The sequence below is a fragment of the Thermobia domestica genome, chromosome 4 (assembly GCF_964235325.1).
Source record: "Thermobia domestica chromosome 4, izTheDome1.hap1.1, whole genome shotgun sequence".
NCBI lineage: Eukaryota > Metazoa > Arthropoda > Insecta > Zygentoma > Lepismatidae > Thermobia > Thermobia domestica.
Window position 1 is genome coordinate 321,537,411 of NC_137457.1, and position 26,081 is coordinate 321,563,491.

At 32.5% G+C, this 26,081-nt stretch overlaps 2 protein-coding genes across 4 annotated transcripts in view; one reads left to right on the forward strand and one right to left on the reverse strand.

Annotated features, from left to right (window-relative positions):
- The window catches only part of LOC145684384 (uncharacterized), a 169,963-nt gene that overhangs the window by 91,430 nt on the left and 52,452 nt on the right, over positions 1 to 26,081 (forward strand). The window lies entirely within an intron of this gene.
- Positions 1,482 to 24,061, reverse strand: LOC145684382 (uncharacterized). 3 transcript variants are annotated; one of them, XM_081756630.1, is made up of 3 exons: positions 24,020 to 24,061; positions 12,361 to 13,312; positions 1,482 to 2,507 (listed from the first exon to the last, which is right to left on the reverse strand). In XM_081756630.1, the coding sequence occupies exons 2-3, from the start codon at positions 13,173 to 13,175 to the stop codon at positions 2,471 to 2,473; spliced, it is 852 nt and encodes a 283-aa protein (XP_081612756.1). In that variant the 5' UTR covers positions 13,176 to 13,312; positions 24,020 to 24,061; the 3' UTR covers positions 1,482 to 2,470. The 3 variants fall into 3 exon arrangements, with proteins under 3 accessions (XP_081612756.1, XP_081612753.1, XP_081612754.1); XM_081756627.1 differs by having other exon boundaries at positions 1,500 to 4,843; XM_081756628.1 differs by lacking the exon at positions 24,020 to 24,061 and adding an exon at positions 23,927 to 24,015 and having other exon boundaries at positions 1,500 to 4,843.

The window sequence follows — 26,081 nt, forward strand, 5'->3', positions numbered from 1 at the left end:
CATAATTTTTCAGTCCAACACACAGAGTAACATGAACAGGAATGATTTTCTGAAAGTCTTAGCTAAAGATCTTTGCTTGGACAACATGAAGGCAAGAGTAAATCTACAATATCTCCTCAGAGAATGAAAATCAAATATCCGAAAGTATGCAAGAATACCAGAAGATCCATCTACTGTGTCTAATCCAGTTGCAATTTCAGGGCGTTTTGCTTTCTGCACGAGGAAAGAAAACAGGAAGACCAAATATTGTTGTGTCAAGTGTCAAAACTTTGTGTGCGGTGTGCATAAAGAAACTGTCACATATTGCAAAGAATGTGTTCATCAAGATGGAGTAGAGGAACTTGAAGACGAGGATATGTAAGTAGTATGGATACGTAAACCGAGAGGCAAAAGCATAATTTATATGAACGTTTCAAAACACAAAAACTATATTTCTTATCAGATCTAACTCTACATGTTATTCTTGTTATTTGAGAAAAAACAGAATAGTTTCTTCATTGTTTAGGTATTTATGTCTAACGTATTTTTATATTAGTTTAGGTCGTCAATTGCATAAAATAAATTAAGACGCCTATTAAAACAAATAATTTAAACTAAAATTAAATAAAAATTAAAAAAAAGGAACAAATATTACAGGAGTTTTAATCTGTAGTTATTGTGCGGAACAAAATTCCGCACGCGACTAATTAAGTAATTTTTTTCACGCGACTAGTTAAGGGATATTATCTATATCGCTCACTTATAATGTAAGTGCGTACACTTTGAATATTTTCTCCATTGGATAAACTTAACTACTTTAAGTAAATTTACTATATACTTCCTTGCATGTTGTTAGAACACACTCACGTTTTTGTGCACTACTCTGGATACACCATCAAGTGAGGTCATCGTCACACAAGTAACTGTTTCAATCCACTTCTGATTTATAAATTTCCGAATCTCGAATTGGACACCGAAGGTATTCATGTTACAAGAATGTTTTACTGTGCTATAAGTATATTTGACAATACCTTGTAACCAATCTCCCTCAGCCTCTGAACATTAAAGTGGGACGTTGCACTAAAATAAACCTTTTAGAGTTGAACACAAAATGATTTCAAGATATTGAGATAGAAAGTAGAGAAAGGTGGTTGACAGAAAGAAGACACAGTATTAGGGAAAAATATCTGGGAAGCTAGACAAGGAAACTAATAAAAGCGTTAATCAAAGAGAGAAAACAATGTATGAGGAAATCAGATACATTTTCTTTATGGGTTAATATACAACAACATGTGGAAGAGCACGAATTATTTAAAATTGAATACAATGATTCAAGAAAAAAATATCCTTTGTACACATACTTTTGTCGTGTACTTAATTTGTGGTTCTTTACTATATTTAGAGAATATTTCATTTCAAAACCAAGAAAATGTAAACAATCCCTTGATCTTTCCATATCCACCGGTGTCTTTTGTTTGTAGGGTCCAGGTGAAACGAAGAAAAGAAAAAAGTGTCCACGCTAGCATATTACTCTATTGAATTGAGCTTTTAACTTGGGAAGAAAATCAGTAACACAAAAATGCTTGATCACGTAGGATGTTTTTTTTTCGTAGCGTATATTTCTGTTTAATTTTTTGTTTACATGTCAATTCTTCGATATCTATACATAGTACTATGCCATGTGGATAATAACTTGCATTTATGATATATATGTCGTTTTTCTTATAAACTATAAATTTTATTCTCTTTGTTAATTTTCGTTGCATGTATATTACGGTTACCACAAGGGAACTTACAAATTAACGATAAAAATTTCGATGATTTCCTTTTTCCATTATAACTTATTTTTTCCTGAAATATCTTATTGTTAATATCTGTTTTGTTTTGCATATTTCCAAGAAGACGTACGAAATTTTCTGTCGTAAGACATGGTTATTTATCTGTATTTAAGTTTTAGAGACATATGACACGAATTTTAAACACTAGTGTACATGGCTCTTTCCCATGCAAGGAATCTTGTAAAGAATTATTACTATAAAATATTTGTAATTCCTATTCGAGCTTCATATTAAGTTTCAACCTCGATAATTGCGGTGCTTAATGAGGTTGTGAAATTAAAATTTAAGAGGTCACAGAATGTTATTTTTATTCACATAATGGTGACGGTTATTACACAATTGTGGTATACAATTTTATACTATCTACTTTTATGTGTGAAATTGAGTTTACGTACAATTAATTTTTGCCTAAGATGTACAACATTTCATAGTATATCAGAAACGATGTATTGCAACTTTCACAAACATAAAATAACGGATCTGGTATTTACAGAAATCTAATTGTATGCAAGTTACATAGCACATACGAAATATATATTTGACCAAAGAAAAGTTCCGAGCGACGAAAGTGAAAATATATAAATAAGGTTCTCTGTTGGTGTAAAGCAAAGTTTTGAAATTATTTTCAGCCAACATATGGCAATTGAGGTATTTCATATCATACAGGGTGGCCACAGAATCCCGTTACCCCTGAAAGTAAGAAACAAACCAGTAAATATACGTAAACAACTACAATCAAACAACTGAATAACATGAAACACAATGCTTTGGAGAACTTTTGTTGAGATAGGAAACATTAAGCGTCCAAAGGATCGGTCTGTCAGCCGTCATTCTCGTGACAAAGGACAATGCTTAGCCAGGTTCTGTGCGATATTTTGCGGAGCATTGCACGTGTACCATAAGTGAAAGCTTGTCGCGCAGCGTCTGTCAGTTCGGCAGTGGTATCATTCTTTTTTTTTTTTTTTTTTTTTTTTTTTTTTAACGATGCCCTGTATGAACTCCCACAGCGCATGATCAGAGGTGGTCAGGTCTGGGTTCGTGGTATCTCTCAAGTACCAAACAAGTTCCAGTAATACTTTCTTCAACACTGAAAGTGGAAGTGTCAGCCATCGTTAAGCAACGGAAAACTTGAATTAGAACTAGCAAGGGGTAATGGGAAAAATTACATAAGCATTTATCAAGGGGTAACTGGACTTTGTGGTCACCCTATCATTAACTTATATTCTTCATAAAAATGACAGTACAAAAATAAATTAAAAGTAACTTGCAATTAAAAAATTACATAGCAGGAATAATTTCGATTTCTAAATAAATTACTATATTTATTTTAATTACATTGTAATGTAAGTGACCCACCATAGATTTCAAAACATATACGTATCTGTTCGCACAAGTGAACCATTCAAGAACACGACTTATCACATTCATCTCTAGTATACTATTTTTCACGTGTGTGAACTAACATATGATGTTTAAGATATCCTAAATGTTTAAAGGATTTAGAACACTCGCTGCAGACATATTCCCTCGTAACTCTATGAGTTGCAACATGGCGATTCAACTTTGATATTTGGCGAAACGATTTACTACAAATTTTACAAGTATGCGGTTTTATATTTTTATGAATCTGTAAATGCCATTCCAACCTATTCTTGAAAAGAAATCTTTCTCCACATTTTTCACAAACAAAACGCTCTACACCCGTATGAATTAACATGTGATCCTTAAGTGTTAATCTACTTTTTAACAATTTGCCACATTCCTTACATGAATAGTTCTTTTCATTGTTATGACTTAATACATGATACTTTAAACCTTGCAACTGACGGAATGATCTGCTGCATATTTCACACAAATAGGGTTTTATGTTCTTGTGTATCAGTAAATGCGATTGGAGATTTGACTTAGTAAGAAATGCTTTTCCACATTCTTTACATGAGTAACGGGGTTCACCTGAGTGAATTAATAAGTGGTGTTTTAAGTGATGCTTTAAAATAAATGATGCGCTGCACTCCGTGCACGGATGGGGTTTTACTTCCAAATGAGTCTTTAGATGATAATTCAAGAATCTTTGTCGAGTGAATGATTTACCACATTTATCGCATACATATGAACAATAATTACCATGACTTTTCGTATACAAAATATGTATTTTTAGATTCTTTTTATGAGCAAATTCTTTCCCACAAATATCGCAATAATACTTGAGGATTGCTGTGTCTTCTAGTGTATTTCTGTGCTTTAAAATATGTTTCTCCAAATTAAATGTGTTTACAAATTTGTTTCCACATTCCGTACAAGAGTATGATTTAACGTTCAGATGAGAATCTCGATGTTTTTCGAAGTTCCATTTTGCACCGTAACTTTTTCCACATTGCTCACAAGTATACGGATGTTTTTCTGCATGTGTTGATATATGAGATTTTAGGTAGCATTTAGACCTATATGCTTTTTTACACATGTCACAGGAATAAGGGTACACATCTTCATGTGATGATATATGCAGCATTAGCGACGATTTGGTTTTAAATGTCTTTGAACATCTGTCACAAGAATACGGCCTGTCACTTAAATGTACTATTAAATGAGATCGTAACACATCCTTTGATTTATATGATTTTCCACATTCCTTACAAGAATACAGCTTCACGGCGTTATGTCTCATTAAATGTCTCTTTAAGTAAAGATTAGTTGTAAATGACTTTGAACATTTCTCACAAGAATACAGTCTTTCAGTTGTATGTATTATTAAATGCCTTTTCAAACATATTTTTAATTTAAATGATTTTCCGCATTTTTCACAAGAAAACGGTTTTTCATATGCATGTTTTACCATATGGGATCCCAAATTTTTTTTGGAATTAAACACCTTATTACATTTGTCACACACAAATGATCTGATATTCTTCCTAGTTAATTCGTTTTGCATACCGGTGTCTTCAATTAGTCCCTGAAAATTTTGTTGGTGGTTCGAAACATTCACAACTGTACTCATAATCGTTTGTACTTCTTTTTCTGAAGTATTCCTAAAATAAAGAAAAAGTACAAGTTATCTAAATAATATATATATATATATATATATATATATATATATGTGTGTGTGTGTGTGTGTGTGTGTGTGTACGTAAGTGGTTATAAATTATCATAAAATCTTACAGACCTTTACACAGTTTAATATTTGAAACCATTCCAAAGTTTAAAAACATAAGTATATACACTTGTAATACTCGAAATTACGTAGTTGTAAAAATTATTGAGTTTCGTCTACAACATTTAGGACAATAAGGTTTTAGTAGTTTTAATTACAATTAGTAATCGCAAATACATAACAATAGGACGGACGAGTCACGAATTTAATAATGTTCATGAAATCTACGAAATGATTTGAGATAACAAACTAAAACTTTCTACGTACATTTCGAAATAAAAAAAAAAGAACTGGGAAAACAACAATTCCAAATTCCTTCAAACTAGTTTTAGCCTCAAGAAGTGGAAACGATCTGGAAGCATCGGAAAAATATGTCACATTCCACAAGAGGAACATTCCTTTGTATTTCATCTTCACACTCAAATAGACGCTGACTGTATCATAATGGGAATGAGACTAGATCGCTTAAAATGAAATTTTGTACATGGTTAAAACTGGGCAGGGTATGAAATTCCGCCATGTTACTTTTATTAAAAGAAAATCTTGAATGAGGGGCAACAGGGTCCAAAAAATATACCAAAAATAGAATATAACGATGGCCAAATTAGCCGGATGATCTTGTCATATAATTATTTTATTAAAAGTAAGTGAAAATCCCAAGCATTTAAAACGGCTGGAGGAGAATGAGTAAGTTCAATAGCAGTTCTTCGAATATAAACATTACATTGACCTGCTTTGAATCATAATTACGGGAAAACATCTTAATCTTTTGAAATGTTTATCGGGGCATAGTTAACATTTGGATCGAGCTGTCTTTTCGATTTAAATATACAGCGAATGGGGATCAAATACACGTTTACAATATTTCCCATAAAACTCTTCTTTCGTTCCGAAACCCGAGCATTTTTAATTGATACTTTTCCAAGACTATAAATTATATTGAAAGGAAGTTTAAAATTTGTTTATTCAATCCGATACCCTGAATAAACATTATATAACCGTAATATATCTTGTTATACTTCACATTCGTGCGTGCATTCTTTTTGAGAATGTTTGATTATTTGGAAATATACAAAAGTATTCGGTGCGAAGTGTTTTGAAATGGAACTTTTCTGGAGATAGAACAAAGGGTACAAAATATAAATTCTATTTTACAACATCGTCATTAAGAAGTTTCCTCACAAAATATTCTACTAGGTAAATGGCAAATATGTCAACAAAGAAATAAATTTACAGTTTGATCGTCTTGTCACACTAAAAAAAATCTTTTGTCATACAATTTCAAGTTCATTAGTTCAATGCGTTAGTGTGCTTTTTTCTTTTCTGTATGTTGTAGACAGAAACCATTTTATTTGATGTCTTATTTTCTTTCTCTCTTGTTTGTACTTCTCTCCTTCTCCTTGAGTAGGCAATTCGATGCATTTTATAAATATTATTGAAAGGTGATTTTGTTGGGATGTTGTAATGGAAAAAGCGAATTCTATTAAAACAGATTTCGGTTAAATAGTGTCTGAAAGAAATGTTCCATGATTTTTGTTTGAAAGCGTTGTACCCTCATTTAAGAAATGCATGGCTATAGACTATGTGAAAAGTCCTTTTTATCTCTAGGCATTCATGGCGAATCGTTTACTAGTTAACTTTCCTCAGGACATAATGGGTCGCAGCTCTGCACTTTCTTAACTAAAGGACAATCATATTAAACCTATTGTCATTTATATACGTATGACAACCCTAGCGTGACGAAAGTATTCCACTGTCCGTCTACATTAATATTGAACTCTCCCACCAACTAACGCCTGAATTCATGTCAATATGATGGCCATGATTAAATTTCTAAGGTTACTTTGTTTTTCTATTGCTGTCTTTAGGAAACCATTTACGAAGTAACTTCTCAAAAAAGTTAAAATTAAGAATCCTTTTCACCCTTTGCATCTGAAATAATTTGGCGTAGGACAGTCATGCGTAGTCAATTCACCGCTAGTCAAAAGACTCTCCAACTTTACTCCGTAAGAATATATTTTCAGTAATTCATTTGCTGGTAACTCTGCAGGGGTTAATTTCCTCACACCACCTATAATGAAGACACTTTCTAGGTCGTTACTTGTCAGTATCAGTCTTTCCAGTAATCGTTATGATCCATGCAATTCTTTTCATATCGTTTTAATATATAACATACATCTCTCCATGTTTCATTGGATGCTTTGCAAACAGCAAACGTCTTATCTTGTTAGTATCTGCTCTACGATCTGTACGTTAAAACGGGTAAATTATGCTTAGTGAAATTTTATACTTTAGACAGATCAGGATTTGAATTATCAATATAAAGTTGCTCCTTTCGGATTGTATTCTCGCCTTATTCAGTATGACTGTTAACATCGTCCTTAATGTTACAATTCGTGAGTTTTATCTATCCCAGATAGATTTAGGCACTAACTTCTAATTCCATCGTCTTTTGCAACTCAGTTTTCAACATGAATCTCAGAATACCTAACAAACCTTCTTGTACATCCCTTAGATGTTCCAAATTCATTCTCAACCGAATTTCTATGTTCTTCAAATTGAGGTTTTATATTGTATCTTGGAATTGTGAGTTGATATTTGAGAAGATCTCACAATGCGCAACTAAGATGAATCGGAATATATGCATGAATTCAGGGGAATTATTAAATGCTCCAAAGCTTCCATTATTTTCCAGTGAGAGATTGTTTTTTCAAAGACCGCTTATTAATGAATTAATAAAACACAATGCGAAACGCTACAAGAGCAACAAGTTATATGCACAGCATAATAAATCTCATCTGATATGTAGTGACCACCTATGGGCTATGACCGAGACCTCCGGGTATAAATAGTAGAACTAATGACGTTACAATTAAAACATTCTGAAGATATGAGTTAAAAGCTGTTTTTCGGAAGGTAAGCAGAGTTTCTCAGGAACCGATGAAAAGTTTTCAAGTTTTCGGAGTCGGTTTTTATTACAGTATTTTTCATGTTAGCAGAAACAGTTATTCAATATTATTTTCAACTCAATGTTTAATACTTACGAAAGAAAATTGAAGAAAATATTTTTATATAGAACATATTCTTTCCTTTTGTCTCTAAGTAGGAAATTTAGTCATGCTCTAGTTGAGATAGGTTAATTTTCTATATGTCTCAAAGGAAATAAAATGCTGCTCTTGTACAGATACAGTTTTTATCTGTAAATATGATTAGTTTTGCACCACAAGAGAAAATTTCTCTTTGGTCTGACGCAAATTGATTCAAAATGGACTTCTATTCTTTTTGTTTTGGCATAATAATAATAATAATACACAAATAAAATGAGCATATAGTAGTAATATTAATGATAAATCAAATTACTACAATATTCATATAATCAACCGTTAAATAATTCGAATTACACCACTGGATAAAATACAAACTATTGACTTTAAGACGATCCTACAGTGGAGATACAAGGTTGCAACTTATTAAAAGCAAGTGAACGCTACAGCACTTGCCGAGGAAACTGACTATTACGCTGATGTGAAGTTTTATAATCCACAGAAAAATATGGAAAAAGTGGAACATATATTAAAATACATTTAGGTAATGTTGAAATGAAATCTTTCAGTATTACTTCCCGCGCTTATGTCGGCTAGACTAAAGGAGACTTTGATCATGACAAATGAATGAAATGGTGAAATGAAGGAAATAGAAGGAGACGGGAGAACCCCAAGGATAACCATGCACACGGTGCTTGTCCACCACAAGGTTTACTTCATGAGAGCTGTGATCGAACCATTGACCCCATGCACTAGAAGTGAACGCTCTACCACTGAGCCACCGCGGCTTACAAATGTTTAGGAAAATTTGCTTGTATAATGGTGAAGTGTCAATTTAGTTAATATAAGAAATGTGTTAGAATAATATATATTGGATAGCAGAACACAATCTACAATTCTCTTACATCCATACATGGAACTTTTTATTCATAAAACGGTGACGTTTAAAAAACAGATAAAGGAAAGGACTTCACAAATTATGTACATCGTATGCATTAGTCAACGTTTCTCTCATTCTTGTTTCTTTAGATATTGGTTCTCACGTATTATTGACCTGGCTCCACAATTTCTCACACACTATGATAATTTTTGACTTTTTCTTTTCTTATTCCTCATGACTGTTAACTACATAGGAATTATAAATTGTGGCGGTGCAAAAGTGCACTGTCTTGTTTAGACAGCGTAATCCTTTTTGCTGACACAGCGATAACTAGGCTTTGTGATGCTAAAATAATCGTGTACACAGAGGCTGACGGAAGAAGTTCAAATAGCTGTATAAATACCTTCTTCTTTTGACTCACCCTCTCGTATAATATTTTCTGACAAAATATTTTTATACAAAATGTTTAATTTTTGACATTTTTGGACGATTTTTTCAATATTAAATTTTTATATTCGTATTTGCTACTAAGTTTCCATTTACCAAATAGCTATGTGAATTATTTTTATTTACAAATGTGGGAATTTCTTTTGTGTAAGAAAGTAATGTTTTGTACCTCTTTTGCTGAGATACAGGAAGTTTTAAAATTCGACTTGAAGTCTACGAGATGAACGGCCGGAAACACAAATTTGCTTCGATACCTGAAGTGCGGTACTTATTTGTTTGTTTGTCAGACATGCTATACTCCTGATGATTGGATTACAATAAATGAACAATTATTCCTATGTAAAGCTCGTTTTCGGTTATTCCACTACATGGCATGTGAACCTGATTGGTATTGTTGCATTACTGTATATGGTGTATGGACACAACAACCAGAGATATACCGAAAGAAATCAAGGCAAATCAGCCACCTTCGTACAGCACCGAAGTTCCAAAAAGATATAGCATTACTCTCGCTGTTCACTATACAAGTCAAACAAAGACGTTTTTTTTCTATTTTTACTACAAAAAGTGCGCAAATTTGAGGGGATTTGCAGAAAATAACAGACACAGTGAGATGTTACAACAGAAAGTATGGTGCTGATTTTGAGTATAGATAGCCAAACAGTATTTCGTCGAACCAAGTGCAAAAAGATGACACGAGTGCACATTTAATAACGTATTAAACTGGCAGAAATAAATAAGTAGCTAGTGCACAAACAAGTAACAGACAAAAATCTCTTAGTGTGCGTTTCTGTTACATGTATCTAAGATTTTACCGACAGGAACACTGTAAAAAGAAGCCAAAGATATAAGGATGCGATGGGGAACACACGGCGTATTCCCAACTAAAATTTTATAGTTCACTTATACTCATATTAAATTTACGAAAAAAATGTGTATATATATACGGACGTGGGTACAAGCTATATTTTTTAAAGTGGCCGACTATATACTTATCAAAAGTTCTAGCATTACATCAATGAAAATTATCGAAAAGACGAATTTGCTAATGCAAATCCTGGTGTGAAGAAACCAGACGGAAAATGTTAAGAGCGTACTACAACTGTAGGCACCAAATTGCACACGAAAACATAACGTACCTATATAAGTGTGTGCACTGATAATTGGTAATTGTGCTCAAAATTGCTAAGATTCAAATAACTAAAAAAAAAAAAATTAAAATACGAATTACATCAAAAGACTTCTCAACGCGACATTAGTTATACATAATTATTGACTTGAGAGAAACAATGAAGAATGATTATCTCTTTTGTAAATGTAATTTCAATTTTAATGAAATTAATTACAATGTACTGTAATTTTAGCTTAGAATAAACATAAAAAGAGTACAATTTTCTTCAACATGAGAATAAAAATAAAATTCCCACTTTTAACCCTTTGGTCTTTAAGGTAGTACATGCGTTCAGTCACTCCAGTGCTATTAGAGCATATGACCATCGTAGTTGGGAATTAAAATTTTCAAATGAGAATATAAATATTGTTTGAGAAAAGTTATCAAAAACCCGAATCCGAAATATCATTTTACCTAAATTAATACTGTAAGAGTACTTCACATCTAAATGAGGGAGATAACACTTATTCCCCCTCAGATTCAGCGATCGATTCAGTGACCGAAATGGTAACACTCTCTCTAGAGTCATAGCAAATAATTTTCTTAAATTCTCGTACATACTTCTCACCACAATAGGATACATGCTATACATGTCTCTACAGTAAAAATAGAAGTATGGGATCGCTGTAGTCAGTTTACTGGTGAACATTTGTCGATCTAGTAGTTTCATCAACAGCTCCTTCGAAAGCATTTGAACTTAACTTCATAAAGCAGAATAGTACAAATATTCAGAATTTAAATTGGGAGCAATTAACATTCTGTGTTGAGAACTGAACGAAACGCAGGCCCCCAAATTGCGTTTCAATATCGGTTACACTTTAATCAGACTGAAATGAATAAGAGTCCCAATATGGCCTCTTAGGTAAAACTCCATCGTAAATATGTCATATATATTTAAAATGTTTGTCGGTGCAAGTTAATTCTAATGGTCTTAAGTAGACACGCACAAAAATATCAAGGTTTCACGCCTGATAATTTCGGAGATCTGCGATGAGTGAACCAGTCACTGAGTGTATAAAATTATATGCGAGGTAAGCTTTTTACCTCGAAATAACCATGTAACTCGTAAACTAGTAAATAAAAACCATTGAAAGTTTGCATAAAGCAAATATCAACAAGGAAAATCGTTCGCACAACGTGCAATACTGATACGTGAACACTGTTGCCAACTCAATGTAAAGTTAGATTTTTTAATTATCCTACGTCAGATCATTACATATTTAAAATATGCATTTTCAACAAGAACTCACAACAGATCTATTTTTTAGTGTTCCAAAGTAAGGCCACTATAATATCAAAAATGCTGATTTCTGCAAGTCTCTACCTCAGTATCATCACAACATAGATTTCGAGGCAAGCACATTTAAAGTATTTCAAAGTTAAACATTTTAACGTATATAATAGCATAAACTTGTGATTGTATTTACCAAATCTTGCAACTATAACGTTTATGTATATTTAGTTATAGGCCAACGAAGATAATAGTATGGTATCTTATGATAACAAAGCTTGTGGCCAGATGCGTTTAGATTTGTTTTATTTACAGTGTTAAATATATGTGAGGAAGCCATAGTTGATTGAAGTGAATTTTTAGCTTTGCGAAATAAATGATAATTATTAAAGGAATGCGTAATTTTAAAGCAATAAAACTAGTTTAGTTTATTGAAATAATGAATGGAATAAGTTTTGGTGGATACTAATGTAATTTTGCAAAGAACTGGAACCGCAATTATGTGAGTTACAATTTATGGCTGTAATATTATGAAAGTGAAGCAAATAATAATCTTTTTAACATTTTCTAAAAATACATCTACTATATAATTATTGTTTATAAAATATAAAATAAACTTTACCTTTCATCATCAGATTCATCAGTGTCCTGTGAATCAGTTCCTTCTGTGTCGCTTGGTGCACGTTCATCACCTTCCCATTCTTCTATCTCAGTATTATTTACAACATTAGATCTTCCGTTTCCTTCATTTCTCGAGTTCGGTTCATCTATGTGTTTTGGATTGGTTTCTTCTGTGTAACTTGAAGTCAACTCGTTAGTTAACTGCTTACATGTTGTGTCATTTTGTTTATTTTTATTTGTATGTCCCTCATTTAATTTTGTTTCTGGGTCTAATATAACTTCATCAACTTCTGAATTCAAACTTAACTGATTTTCCATCGGATGTTCTTTCAGTGTAGGTAATATTAATTCTTGTTTCTGCTGTAATATAGGTTGTAAAATTGTGTTCAAGTATAGTGGTTCTAATTTAACATAACATTCTCTACACTTCACTTTCCTTTTGAAATTTAACGACTCTGATTTATCTATGTACTTCAGATCGTTTTCTCCTCTGTAATTTGAAATCAATTCGTATGTTACTCTTTTACATTCTCCGCCATTTTGAGAATTTCTGTATGCAGGTGTTATATTTGATGATGTTTCGGATTTTGCTCTCACATAATCATCTTCTAATTTGGAACACGTCTCGTATTTCTTCCGATGTTCCTCCCTAGGTGAAGATAATATTAATTTCTGCTTCTCTTTAGACACGGGCTGTTCTTCCGTCTTCAAATTTAATTGCTCTAATTGAACATAACACTTTCTAAATTCCAATTTAGAGATCAATTCAGTGTTCGCTAAACATGTTTCATTCTTCCATTTGTATTTATGTTCCATCTTGAAGTTCAGCTCTAGGAGAGGTAGGTGCTGAAAACATCTATTGCGACCTGCTTTAATCGCTGTTACTTTAATCTCACCATTAAATCATTGTAAACGCTTCTATAAGTCTTCTAATAACATTCATTCTGAAGTACCTGTTGAGGATATGAAAAGGCATGTTCAATCAATTACCAATATGCTAACTACCAAATGAATACAGTGAAACATAAATCGCTAAAAGTAGTTTTCGGCTTAGAGAGAAAAATTCAAATTATAATTACTATGCGTCAGAAAAAAACACGTCAAATTCAGAATATCTGAAGGAACCATTAGTATCTATTATATATATATGTTTATACTAAAACACTAATCTATTTACTCTACATACGCTACATAGTTGAAGAAACGACGGTGGTAGTAAGGAAGACAATTAAAGATAATATCTTAAGCCAGTTTCCTCCTTTACTTTTATATTTTCAGCTAAGTTCAGCATTTGCAAACACCAGCAAGACTATTCAGATAGTTTGTATTTCTTGGAGACGGAAAGGAATAGCACCGCACAATATATTTATTTTTCTAAGAATATATATAATGGAGAGATGGTATTTCGCACCAAAGGTATACTCCGACAATATTCACGTTGGATGTCAGTACCTATTAATATCACAGAGTGAAATAGTTAAAGAATTCTAACCTTTGAAGGATCAATTGCACAAAATGAACCATTCGCACAAAGGCCTTAACAAGAAAATACTCCAGTATGTACTTATGCTTGGATTGAACCTAACAGTCAAGAAGCTTCACAAAAGGGTAATCATTTTTTTTTTAAAGAAATAAATATGATCTGGTCATTCACAGTAATCTGCGTCCACAATGATTTTTGCTTTCAAACAATCAATAGGGTATTGGTAGCTACACCGAGCATCAATAATTTGTAAAGTCTGTATGTTTTCCCATTTATTTAGGACCAAGAATACGACATCACAAACAGGAAATTTACGAGTAAATTATAATGCTAAAAAGGAATCTTAGTTTGAATAGTAGAGCTTGACAGAAGAGTAAGTACAGGCCAAAAGATAAAATTGACAGAAAGCAACATAGAAAGTACATGCAAATATTATAATCCATTATAACACAAACCTAAACACGATACATTATTGACATACTAAAAGTAGCATTACTGAAAGTAACAAGGAATAAAAAACAACTCGTAACACTATCTTAAACTCTAGGTGTGCATTTAACTGTCGAAATTATATATAAGTTAGAAAGTGTGTTAGTTGTGCCAGAAGAAATTATTCTGGATGATGATGGCCTACTTGTCTCACGGCAAAACATTGTGTAAGAGAAAATCTAGATAGAATAAATGGTTCACTGACTGGAATCCGAGGGAGTTAACGTGAATCTGAACAGCCAGGTCAGTATTACCAGTCGCACGCAAGTTGCATTATTTGAACTTCCGACTTCGGGTTGCAATTTTCAAGTTCTTGATCATAGGAACCAAGGTAGTCCGATGAAAATAGTTTCGAAAGAATCATATTAGACTAAAGATGACAGGAAAGAAGAAATATGTTCAGATGAGTCGTCTTTCACCATAATTCCAATAACAGTCTGTGTTCATGTATGGTATATATATAAAGTACTTGTGGCTTTTTAATGTTGTTGATCGCAAATTTTTGAATTTCTAATGGTCTAACAATTAGGCTAACACGGAGCATTATTGCGGACGGTTAGGAGGACACTTGAGGTGACCACCTAAATTCTATGATCATGATGTTTTCGGCTCGGATAATAACATAATTTTCAAAGACAATATATATGTAAATTCAAGTAATCATATGCTTGAATTTCGATTATTTTTTCATTAGATTTACAGCTTAAGCCCAATGACTGCTATAGGTGAAAACGAGGAAATCCACCGGTAATTTTACAATAATAGGGGTATTTCACACTATTGTATATAATTTATGAATTTCTCTGTAATACGATGTGTACTTATTCCATGAAAATTTAAAGGAAGTTGTAATCGACATGGCTCAAAAATTAAGAATAAAATGTGGGGAGGAAGATATTGATGTTGTTCACCGATTATCAAACGGTAAAAATAAACCAAAAGCAATAATTGTACAATTTACAACGCGCACAGTGAGAGATATGTGGTTGACTAAAAGAAATACGGGTTTAGTTAGTAATAATTTAGTATCTGGAAGTAATGATAGTAGAATATTTGTGAATGTAAATTTAACTCCTAAAGATAAGCAATTATTTTGGAAAGCTAGAACAGCTGCAAGAAATACACAGCATAAATACTGTTGGGTAAATGGCAATGGACAAATTTTAATTAGGAAAACCGAAAATGGCCAGGTTTTGATTATTAAAACTGAAGATGATGTACCAGGATTTCCAAATTCTATTCCAGTGTAATCTTGAAATATGTAGGCTATAATTTAAGATGACAGTAGTTAAAAGTACGTTTGATATATATTACCAGAATGTGAATGGGTTAAAAACTAAAATTAACGAATTTTACCTAAGCTCTACCATGTTTAATTTTGATTGTGTTGACATTACTGAATCATGGCTAAGACATGAAATATTTAATAATGAGTTGTTTGACGATAAATATTTGGTCTACAGAAAAGATCGTAACCTAGAGCGTAGTAATATGAAAGATGGAGGTGGTGTTCTCTTAGCTGTTCACAATAATTATATCTCTGAAAGAATAACAAGATTTGAATTGCCAGATAATGAGGATTTGTTGGTTAAAATTCAGTTATCAGATTTGACATGTATATATATTTGTGTAGTTTATTTCCCGCCACATAGCTTAGAAGAGTTTTATTTAAATTTTTTCGAAATATTGAAAGATTTAATGAACTAACATTATCTCAAAATGTTTTTATTATAGGAGATTTGAATTTGGCGCATTTAATAGATTATTTGGATGGTAACTATTTTTTAAATTTGCCTAATTTGGAGAACAATGTCTTACATAAAGTAAATTTTTTAAATTTCCCACAAATCAATTAAGTAAGAAATCTAAATAGAATTTTAGATGTTGTATTTACTAATGTATTACACGTTGAAGTTTTTGAATCTGATGTTCATTTTGTTCAACCAGATCGTCATCACCCATGTTTGAATATTAGTATTCCGTTTTATAAAAACTGTAAGACACGAAATGAAATGGAAGACGTAGTCTACAACTTTTGTAAGTGTGATTTCTTGAAACTTTATCAGCTATTGAGATGTAAGAAATGGGATTCCTTATATGAGATTAAGGATATTGATAATTGTGTCGAGTTTTTCTATTCTGAATTATATGGAGTTTTAAATGAATGTACACCTAAACATATGAAGAGGAAACGTTCATATTCAACCTGGTTTACTCCTGAAATAATAAAAATGTTAAGGAAGAAAGAACGTTATAGAAAGAAATTTAAAAAATCAAGACTTTACTCAGATTACATGCAATTTGTTGCACTAAGGACACAAGTAAAAAATAGTATTGAAATAGCTTTTCGTGATTATAACAACGCAATAGAAGAGCAAATTGTAAAGGAACCTAGGAAATTTTGGAACTATATTAATAAGAAAAAATCTTCAAACATAAATCAATTTGTACTTGAATATAACAAAGAAAAAATTGTTGACAATAAATTGAAATGCGAAGCTTTTGCTAAGCATTTTCAATCAGTATATAGTTCTGAAATACCTAATATTAAACTATCAGATATTTTTCTGAATGATGTTTCTTCGATTGTAGATACAATGTCACTGGATAGGTTCACTGAAACAGAAGTAATCGAAGCTACTGACAACATGAAAGGTAAAAGGTCAATTAGTAATGATGGTATACCATCTTACATTTTTAAAGGTTGTAAGGAATTTATTGTTAAGCCAGTGACCTACATATTTAATCTGTCTATCACTCAGTATTATTTTCCTGCAAAATTTAAAATATCAGCAATATGTCCAGTTCCAAAAATTAATCCTGTAAAATTAATACAAGACCATAGGCCGATAAGTTTGATTTCTTTTCCAGCTAAAATATTCGAATCAGTAATCTGTAAACACCTGTTTAATCACATCTCACGATATCTCTCTGATTCCCAATACGGTTTTAGACATAACAGATCAACAGTAACAAATTTGTTGAATATAAGTCAAGCAATTAGTGAAGCTCTTACCGTAAGGTCTCAAGTTGATGTAGTGTATACAGATTTTAAGCGAGCCTTTGATTTGATTAATCACGAAATACTTCTTAAAAAGATTAAAGGATTTGGTATTTCAAATGAATTAATCCGACTATTTAAGTCATATTTAAGCAACAGAATCCAATATGTAACATATAATAATTGTAAATCTAAACAATATTCTGTATATTCTGGAGTACCACAAGGATCCAATTTAGGGCCTTTGCTATTTTTAATTATGATAAACGATTTACCTGAAGAGTTCCAATATTCTTCGTGTCTAATGTTTGCTGATGATACTAAATTATACAAACAAATTTCTACAAGAGATGATTGTGAAAAATTACAGAGAGATTTGGTGAGGTTGAGTGAATGGTGTCAAAGAAACAAATTTGAACTCAATATTTCAAAATGCAATGTTGTAACATTTTCAATCACAAAGAAACCTGTTATATTTAAATATATTATAGGGAATCAAGTACTGGAGAGGAAAGAAGTTGTCAGGGATCTGGGAGTATGGTTTGATGCAAATCTAAAGTTTACATATCATATGGATATCAAAACAAATGAGGCGTTTAAAATGCTTGGATTTATTAAACGATCGTGCTGTCATTTTAAAAACATAAAAACAATATTAACTTTATATAACTCTTTTGTAAGAACAAAATTAGAGTACGCTTCTATAATTTGGGAACCATACTACCAAAAACCAAAGCAACAAATAGAAAAGGTACAAAAGAAAATGTTAAAATATATTAGTTATAAAATAGATAATATACCAACTCGTTATGTATCTTACAATATACTACTCAGGAGATTTCAGCTTTTGTCACTGGAGGATAGAAGGTTTATTCAATGTGTATTGTACTTGAAAAAACTTACTGATAACCAAGAGGATAATATGTCTTTCTTAGGTAAATTACCATTCTATTGCCCACGTCAAAACCTGAAATTCAGACAAATGTTTTATATGCCTGACAACAAAACAAATTTAGCAAAAAACTCTCCGTTGTATAGGGTATGTGATAGAGGCAATAAAATGCATTCTATGGGTCTGGACATATTTCAATTAAGATGCTCAATATTTAAACAAAAATGCCTCCAAATGTTACTTAATAAAGTGTAAAGATTGTTATTATATCTGGTAATTATTGACTGTACATGAACAAAACAAGAGTAATAACTAGTTGTTAGAATTACTTTACATGTAGCACATTCTGCACCATTATAAAATTAACAATTTGTGCTTTGTAATTGCCTTCGGGTGTTAAGTACAAATAAATTATTATTATTATTATTATTACATAAGGTTAGTTCACCAAGTCCAGTATCTGTCACTTCAGTTTTACAGATTTCTTGTATGAATATTTTATGTACTGAAATAGGAAAAGCTGTACACGTATGGGTGGAAACCCCTTCTGGCTTATATAATGAATTGTTGTGTACGTGTACGGCAAGGAAGTGATATATTGTGGTTCATATTCCTTTCTTATGAAAAAAAGAAAATGCAGTACAGCTTTAAAATCTGGATGTGTATGTTCGTAGATATGAAGTTTAAAATTGTATTCCATATTCATGTGAATAAAGAAATAAAGTAAAAATATAAATAACATACTCATGACTGACGAAATTTCCCGTAACAAAAAGCAGTTGAGCGATAAATAAACTCTAAAAGGCAGGTGTCCCAGTGGATTTTTGGAAAGCATTTCATTTTCTAATTAAATGTGAAACCATCAGGTTCGTCTTACTGACTTATTAAAGATGTAACGTATTTACTATTGGTCTGAGGTCAAGTTCAGGCACACAACTCGAAGTAGATGTTGAAAAATTATGATTACTTCTTTAATTTTCCTCTTATTCTAATCTAAAATATTTGTGCTGGCCAACATGTGAAAATCAATACTCAGCGTTAATAAAATTTAAGGGGACCACCAAAGTAATTGTTAAAAATTACAATTCTTTCAAGACTTGCGTACAGAAGAAGCGTCCGGATATCTGCCATAAAAAAAGTAAGAAATTCAATCTTTTCTACGTGTCCCTAGAAACCACAAATGCTATTTAAACAAATCAGGGGACTGAGTGCTTAGTGGACCTGTGCGTAGTGACGGACAAATTCTTGGATTTTTTTTTCAATATTCCGGGAATTTATGTCTAAACACACGAAAATTGCATTCTATTATTATATAATGATTTCAAAACAAATTTCCCTTTTCTTCAGAATATATTTATTACTGTTGTCTCCAAATGATTCTTTAAAATGTATATTCTGAACGGTATTATTTTATTATATTTAGAGTACGCATAAATGTATATTTACTTGTAATATGTCTTACGCGAGTAAAGATATAGGAAAAAATTTGATATAAAAAGGCCACATACTTTTACACCGTTAAACAGTTTAAACTTATATAAAAGTGGATTTTCTAAACTTGATCTTCCTACTAATATAATAAACATAATAAATTTTTAAATGTTATAAAGAAATTATATTGGTAACCGCCAGAAAACGGAGGTTGTCTGTCGAAACATTCGTAATGCTGCTAGTGTATAAGATGGTATTTATGAAGAATGTTGATTTGAAGAACACTATGCTTTGTTCCTGTGTTCTTACTGTGGACTATTAAATCTCTAATTTAAGAAGATAAGTTTTCTCGAACAATATACACGGTGTTAAAAAAAAATTCGTCAACAACGCTTTGTGCATGAATACACATGCACAAAGAAGCAAACAAATCCAACTTAACACAGGTCCGCAAACACTAGTACTAATGAAACATTTTGAGAAGCAACCCTAATTTTTGGCACGTAAACACTACATTTAAAAAGTATCTGTATTTACAACTACAGAGATTTCTTTATTCATTATCTGATTCATTCTCACAGAGGCAAAGACAGCAGACAGACCGACATCTTTTACTAACGGTCGTTCGTGGTGTTTTGATGCTACTTCATCTCTAACTCTACAGGATCTCTACATTACAAACTGGTTTATGTTCATTTATAACATAGTATTTCCCTACTTTCTAGTGCAAATAGATACGGAAATTTAAAAAAAAAAGTTATATTGTTAACTAGTTATACAAAGTACAGTCAACAAATTTCAACCTTTTAACCTTTAAGTTATTTAAAACCTAGAAGGAAATAATAATAAATTGAAATAATTAGTCTATTGTTCTTAGAATTTGGTCTGCCTACTTTTTATTTTCCTCCTCACCGAGAATATTTCCACTGCCCATCACTACGTGTACGGTAGCGTGGGCGTGCGTCCAGAAGAGGCAGACGCGTTAGCGATGTTGGGTATACGCGGCAGCAAAAGTTGTGGAAACATGTGGGGTTTCGTAGTGACACGAGTTCACATGGAACTTGTAATGGTTTCAAGCAAGTGTCGCTACACCCGTAAACATAAAATATAGCTTTTGTGCATTGTCCCGAGATACTCCGTCAGCGGAAAATATTATCTAATGCACTCATCATTCATACGTATTCAATTGTTTTAATCATCTTGAAAGCATTCGTAATGATTTTACACTTCTAACACTACACGTAGACATAAAATACAAGTATTACTTACTATTTAATTCCGCCTCCTGTACAAATTTATTCCTTATAAACGTGTCTTTCCACGCAGAGTATTGAATTTTGTCTGTAAATTCTGTATAAGGTTGTGTAAATAAACTTTACCAGAACATACTATAGCTATAACATCAAATGTGAGCAAATAATTGTTTAACATAAAGTATCAATTAGTGTGTTAGTTTTTTGTCCCACTTGGTAGAAGTCCTACTATTTTCGTTTGTTGATTTGTTTCGTTTATGAATCATTGGCGTCAGCAACACATAAGCTTTGGGGGAGACAGGCCACTGGCAGAACTAAGGTGTACGGAATACCACCTGGAAAGTAGGGAATCGTGGGCCATCCCACGGAGAGTTGAGAAAAATAGTCTTCGTATATTGCAATCTAAAGCACTTTGACTTAAAAAACAAACAAAATTTACTTTTTTTTCTTCCTTGTTTTATATTTACCTTTGATAGTCTCATTTTAGAAAACAAATCAGTTACTAGAAACACGGACACAAGTTTCCAGTTTGTTTGCTTATTGAAACAGTAAAATTTAACCTTGTTATAGAATCTTAGTTAAACTTAAATGATACCAAGTGTAGGTCTGTGTCAAAAACAAAATAATGATAGAATGTAGGAAGAAGTGAATACTCAGAAATAATCAAGTTTTCGAAACAGATATTACACCTACAACTAATATAAATCAGGCTTAATAATGTACAGGGAAATATGTGACGAGCCGACCTTTTCGTTTAGGAAAGGAGCAGAAACGTTATAATTTTAGGAATTATTCATTGACTATCTAGGATGGTAAAAAGGACTTTCATTTCATCACTGAGTAATATAAAATAAAATGTACGTCGGTTTGCGTTACGTTTCGTTATGTTTTGAGGTTTCTTTATTTATTTTGACGAGTTGCATTTTTTAAATGTTTAACGTGACGTAAGTGAATGTATGCGTAGGAAGATGTAGGTGGCGGCAGTAGTATAAGGAAGAGACGACTAGAAGATAGCGGCTGTACAGGTTAAGGGCATGCTTCACGTTGAGGAACGGTGCATATGTGTGTATGGTGTTATGCAAATAATGATTAAGGGGAAAAAAGAAGACAGGATATTTATTTTGGAGGAGCAGGCTGTTCTTTTCTGAGATAAATTGTGTTCGAAATGTTTTAGAGACGCGGTCTTTGTACGGAAAGGAAATGGAATGGAATGTGTGCTCGTTATAGAACCACGTGTAACTTAAGTTTTTAAAAAACTATGATTTTTATCTGTGTTTCTGTATTGGTGCTTTTAGGTCTTCTATGCTAGTTAAGGCATTAGTGTCATATCGCCGGACGAGTTTGAAAACTGAAAAAAAGCACCAAAACGTACTGCATTCGGTTGTATTTTGTTCGATTACATTAAGTTACGTTAGATGACTTTATTTAGATTAGGGGGGAAAAAACTAGTGTAAAAGCACAAACCAAACTGTGCTAGGATGGCCACTAAAAGCACGAATGCTACCTAAACGAATCAGGGCAGGAGCGCAGCAGGGGGCCCGAGCGGAGCGAAGGAGTGCGCCCGAAGGAAGTAGGCGCGTCAGCGCCGGTGTGTATACGCGTACCGAGGGAAGTGACATTTGGGTTTTGGCGATCATGAAAATTTCAATAGTAATTGTTATGTTTTCATACTTGAAACGTGTTGAATATTATATTAAAAATCATCACTTGCCCGGTAACCACTTGTATGCTGCTGAGTAGGTCATTGTAGGCATTAACTTTTACAGTGCTTTATATTTCTTGATTAAAAAATAATATAGGCCTGTGCTTATTGTGTGCGCGTTTTCGCTTGGTACTCCCTCCCTTATTTTATTTTCATTCTTGAAATTTGCCCTTGTACTTAAAGGTGTTTTCCTAGGAATGTGTTTTTTTATATGGTATGCGAAGAATAAACACATGCCCTTGTACGTAGTTTATGAGTATGTGTGGGGGATTTGAAACACATATCGCATGTCTCGTGCACGTGGATGCTTCTTGCTGTTACACTACGTATAAAAATTATTTTATTTGACGTAGAAGTGGTAATGGAACATATAAGAAACGCACATTACGTTGTATTCACACTTCATGTTGGAGTGTGAATACAACATGATCTGGGTTTTTTGTGTGTTCTATTACCACTTCTAAATGAAATAAAATGATTTTTATACGTAGTGCAACAGTAAGAAGTATCCACGCGCACGGAGGATGAAAAGGTCGTTTTGTAAACTTTTACCATGTACAGTTTAAAAAAAAAAAAAATTGTTGAAAATTGTGTTTATTTTAGTTATATATTTTTTAAGCTAAATTTAAACTCGCTTTGCTGCTTATTATCTAAACAGAAAGTTACAGTTTGTTAGTTTACAGTCTACTCTACCTTCACCTTCATAGAGTCAAAAACTAATTGCCTTTTTTCACAATTGGAATCGAACTTTTATGCTACTTTTTTCATACCAATTTCAGTAACATTGTTTTCTGAACGTAGCAAACTGCTACACGTTTGAGCCTCTTTCGGGTCATACTTCACTTAAGATATTTGAAACTGTGTGTGGTGCGGAAAATATTTTACAAATATTAGGGGAACACGTCCCCGGTGGGATTAACGCCCGTGTAGTGAGTAAAATATTTGAATCTTGTTCATGAGTCAACTTGAACAAAAATATATAAGAAAAGCTTAAAACTAATTATTAAAAAAATAAGCATCATTTGTCATTAGAATAATGTTAAATATAACTTTTTATGCATTCTCCTCGATTTCGTGTGGGAACCTAAGGATCAAAGCGGAGGAGATTATATTAATCATCTACATGTTACAACTTAGAAAAAAAAAATTCAAGTTTTGGATAATTTTCCATCTCTAATATGTGGGGATAAAACACTGTAGGAAATAATCGATCTTCTTCATCGTGTTAATGCCGCAGGCAAGAAATAGCGTTGGACGGTTATTAAATGTATTAGACATATAACAAATTAATAAAAGCGAATTTCATACAAAATTACCGGTGTTAAAACTATGAAATGGGAAAGTATAGGGTGGGAGATTTTACCACTTCCAACGCTATGACACGAATACAAAAAGCAATATTAACTCACCAGTTTGCACTGTTTTTAATGACGCCACTATCAAGTTTTACCACTGTTGCCAGTTATGTGGTTTCAAGTTTACTTCAAGAAAAACCTAGAATTTCCCGAAGCTTAGAAAATTTTTATATCCCAATAATTTTATGGTTAAACTAACAATGAAATTCAGGTATTAGAAAACTATACAGGGTGCAGTTTTACTTTACGGAATCACAGATCATAAAATGTACGGAAACATTTCGGAAAGTCTTTAATTTGCCCATTGCATGTCGAGAAGATAACCAACGAACCCTTGCTGGGCTTCTAACCCGTTCCTACTGCTACTACTTCTTATACTATGGATCCGTATAGTAACACTGCACGCTATACAGAGCATAATTACCCAAAATTTATAATAGAATATCTGTATTTTGAGACCTAGAGAATTATTGGTGATCTCCAATCATGGGCGGCAACTAGGGGGGGAAGAGGGGCAGTTGTCCCCAACTTTTTTAAGTGACGCCCTTATTCCTATAATTTCATTTGGAAATGTAAACAGGGTGTATTTACAATTTGCAGGAAAGATCTCTGACCTTCCCTGACTTTCCATGACGAAAGTTCCAGATTTCCCCGACCCCTGAATAACTTATATATATATATATATATATATATATATATATATATATATATATATATATATATATATATATATATATATATATCTATATATATAAAAGAAAGAAACCCAGCCTCCACACTCCCCATAGTTGACCCTTTCTATTCCATTTCTGTTTCGTTCTTTTTCAATTTTCTTTCCAAAGTAATGTAAATTTACAAACATGTGTATTAGGGCCTTATTGATTAGGCCTACATATTACACAAAATGTAAAGTTACAAACGAAAGTGTGCAATATACAGAGTACTTAAGATATAAGAAAGCATTATAATACCAATTACACAGCATTATAATGTTGTCTATAGTAATAAACAGTTCATACATGATTTTACTGATTATCAGAAAAACATACACACACAACACACATTATGTAACACATACTTTTGTTGGTGCATTTGTTAAATGCAACAAATTTAGAAACTTGTTTTCATATTTTCTTGCATAGTTCTCTTCTCATTGATCTGAATAACCTTCTCTTCGCAGGTTAATTTTCTTTTCTTCCTCCAGCTCCTTTAGTTGTTGCTGAATCTTTCGTTTCTCTCTCCTCTTCTCGTCTCCAGCATTTATTTCTCTTTTCTTTTCCAAATACACCTAATATTGTCTCATTGAACTTCTCACTCAATTTATCATACCTCTTATAATTATTAATCCTGATGATCCACCTGTTCTATCACAGAATCATATATGATCCGTTGAGCCACCAGAGATTCTTCTTGTAAGTTTTCAACAATGAGAATTTTATTTAGTATCAAACCACTTTCAAAAAATGCGTTTCTGTGAAAGAAGATAAAACACATTTCATAACTGACCATAAGTCAACGAAGTTCTTCCTATTTCCTAAGACTAAGTAAAAAAACTCATCAAGTCCAATATCATCTCTATCATTAGCTATGAATCCATTCGAGTGTTCCTTAAATTCTTCAATCTGAAAGCTCATCAATTGTGAGCTTTCACTGTGAGCTGGAGATACTATTTCTTCGCGTTCTCAGCCACTTGTCCAGATATCCTCTTGGCACCATGCAATTCTTCTAGAACAGTGTCTACCCTTTTGAGCAAATATGACAGGATGTAGTTAGATGTGTTTTCCGCAGAGAATTAGTTTCAACAACTATATCAGAGAACACTGACTCCCTCAATATCATCATTGAGAACGCCACATTTTGCATCCAGTAACAGTAAAGAAATGAACCCTATTTTATAAATTTAATAATTGAACAATGGACCTAAATCGATTTTCTCCTGACTTTCCCTGACCAATCTGCCATTTCTCTGACTTCACCTGATACATTTTTACTTCCCTGACATTTCCCTGACTTTCACTTATTTTCCAGAATGTGGACACCGTGGTAAATGTTTTGTATGTATTACTGTTTCATAGAAAAAATGGTGCCATATTATATTTGCCGTTGCGTGAGTACA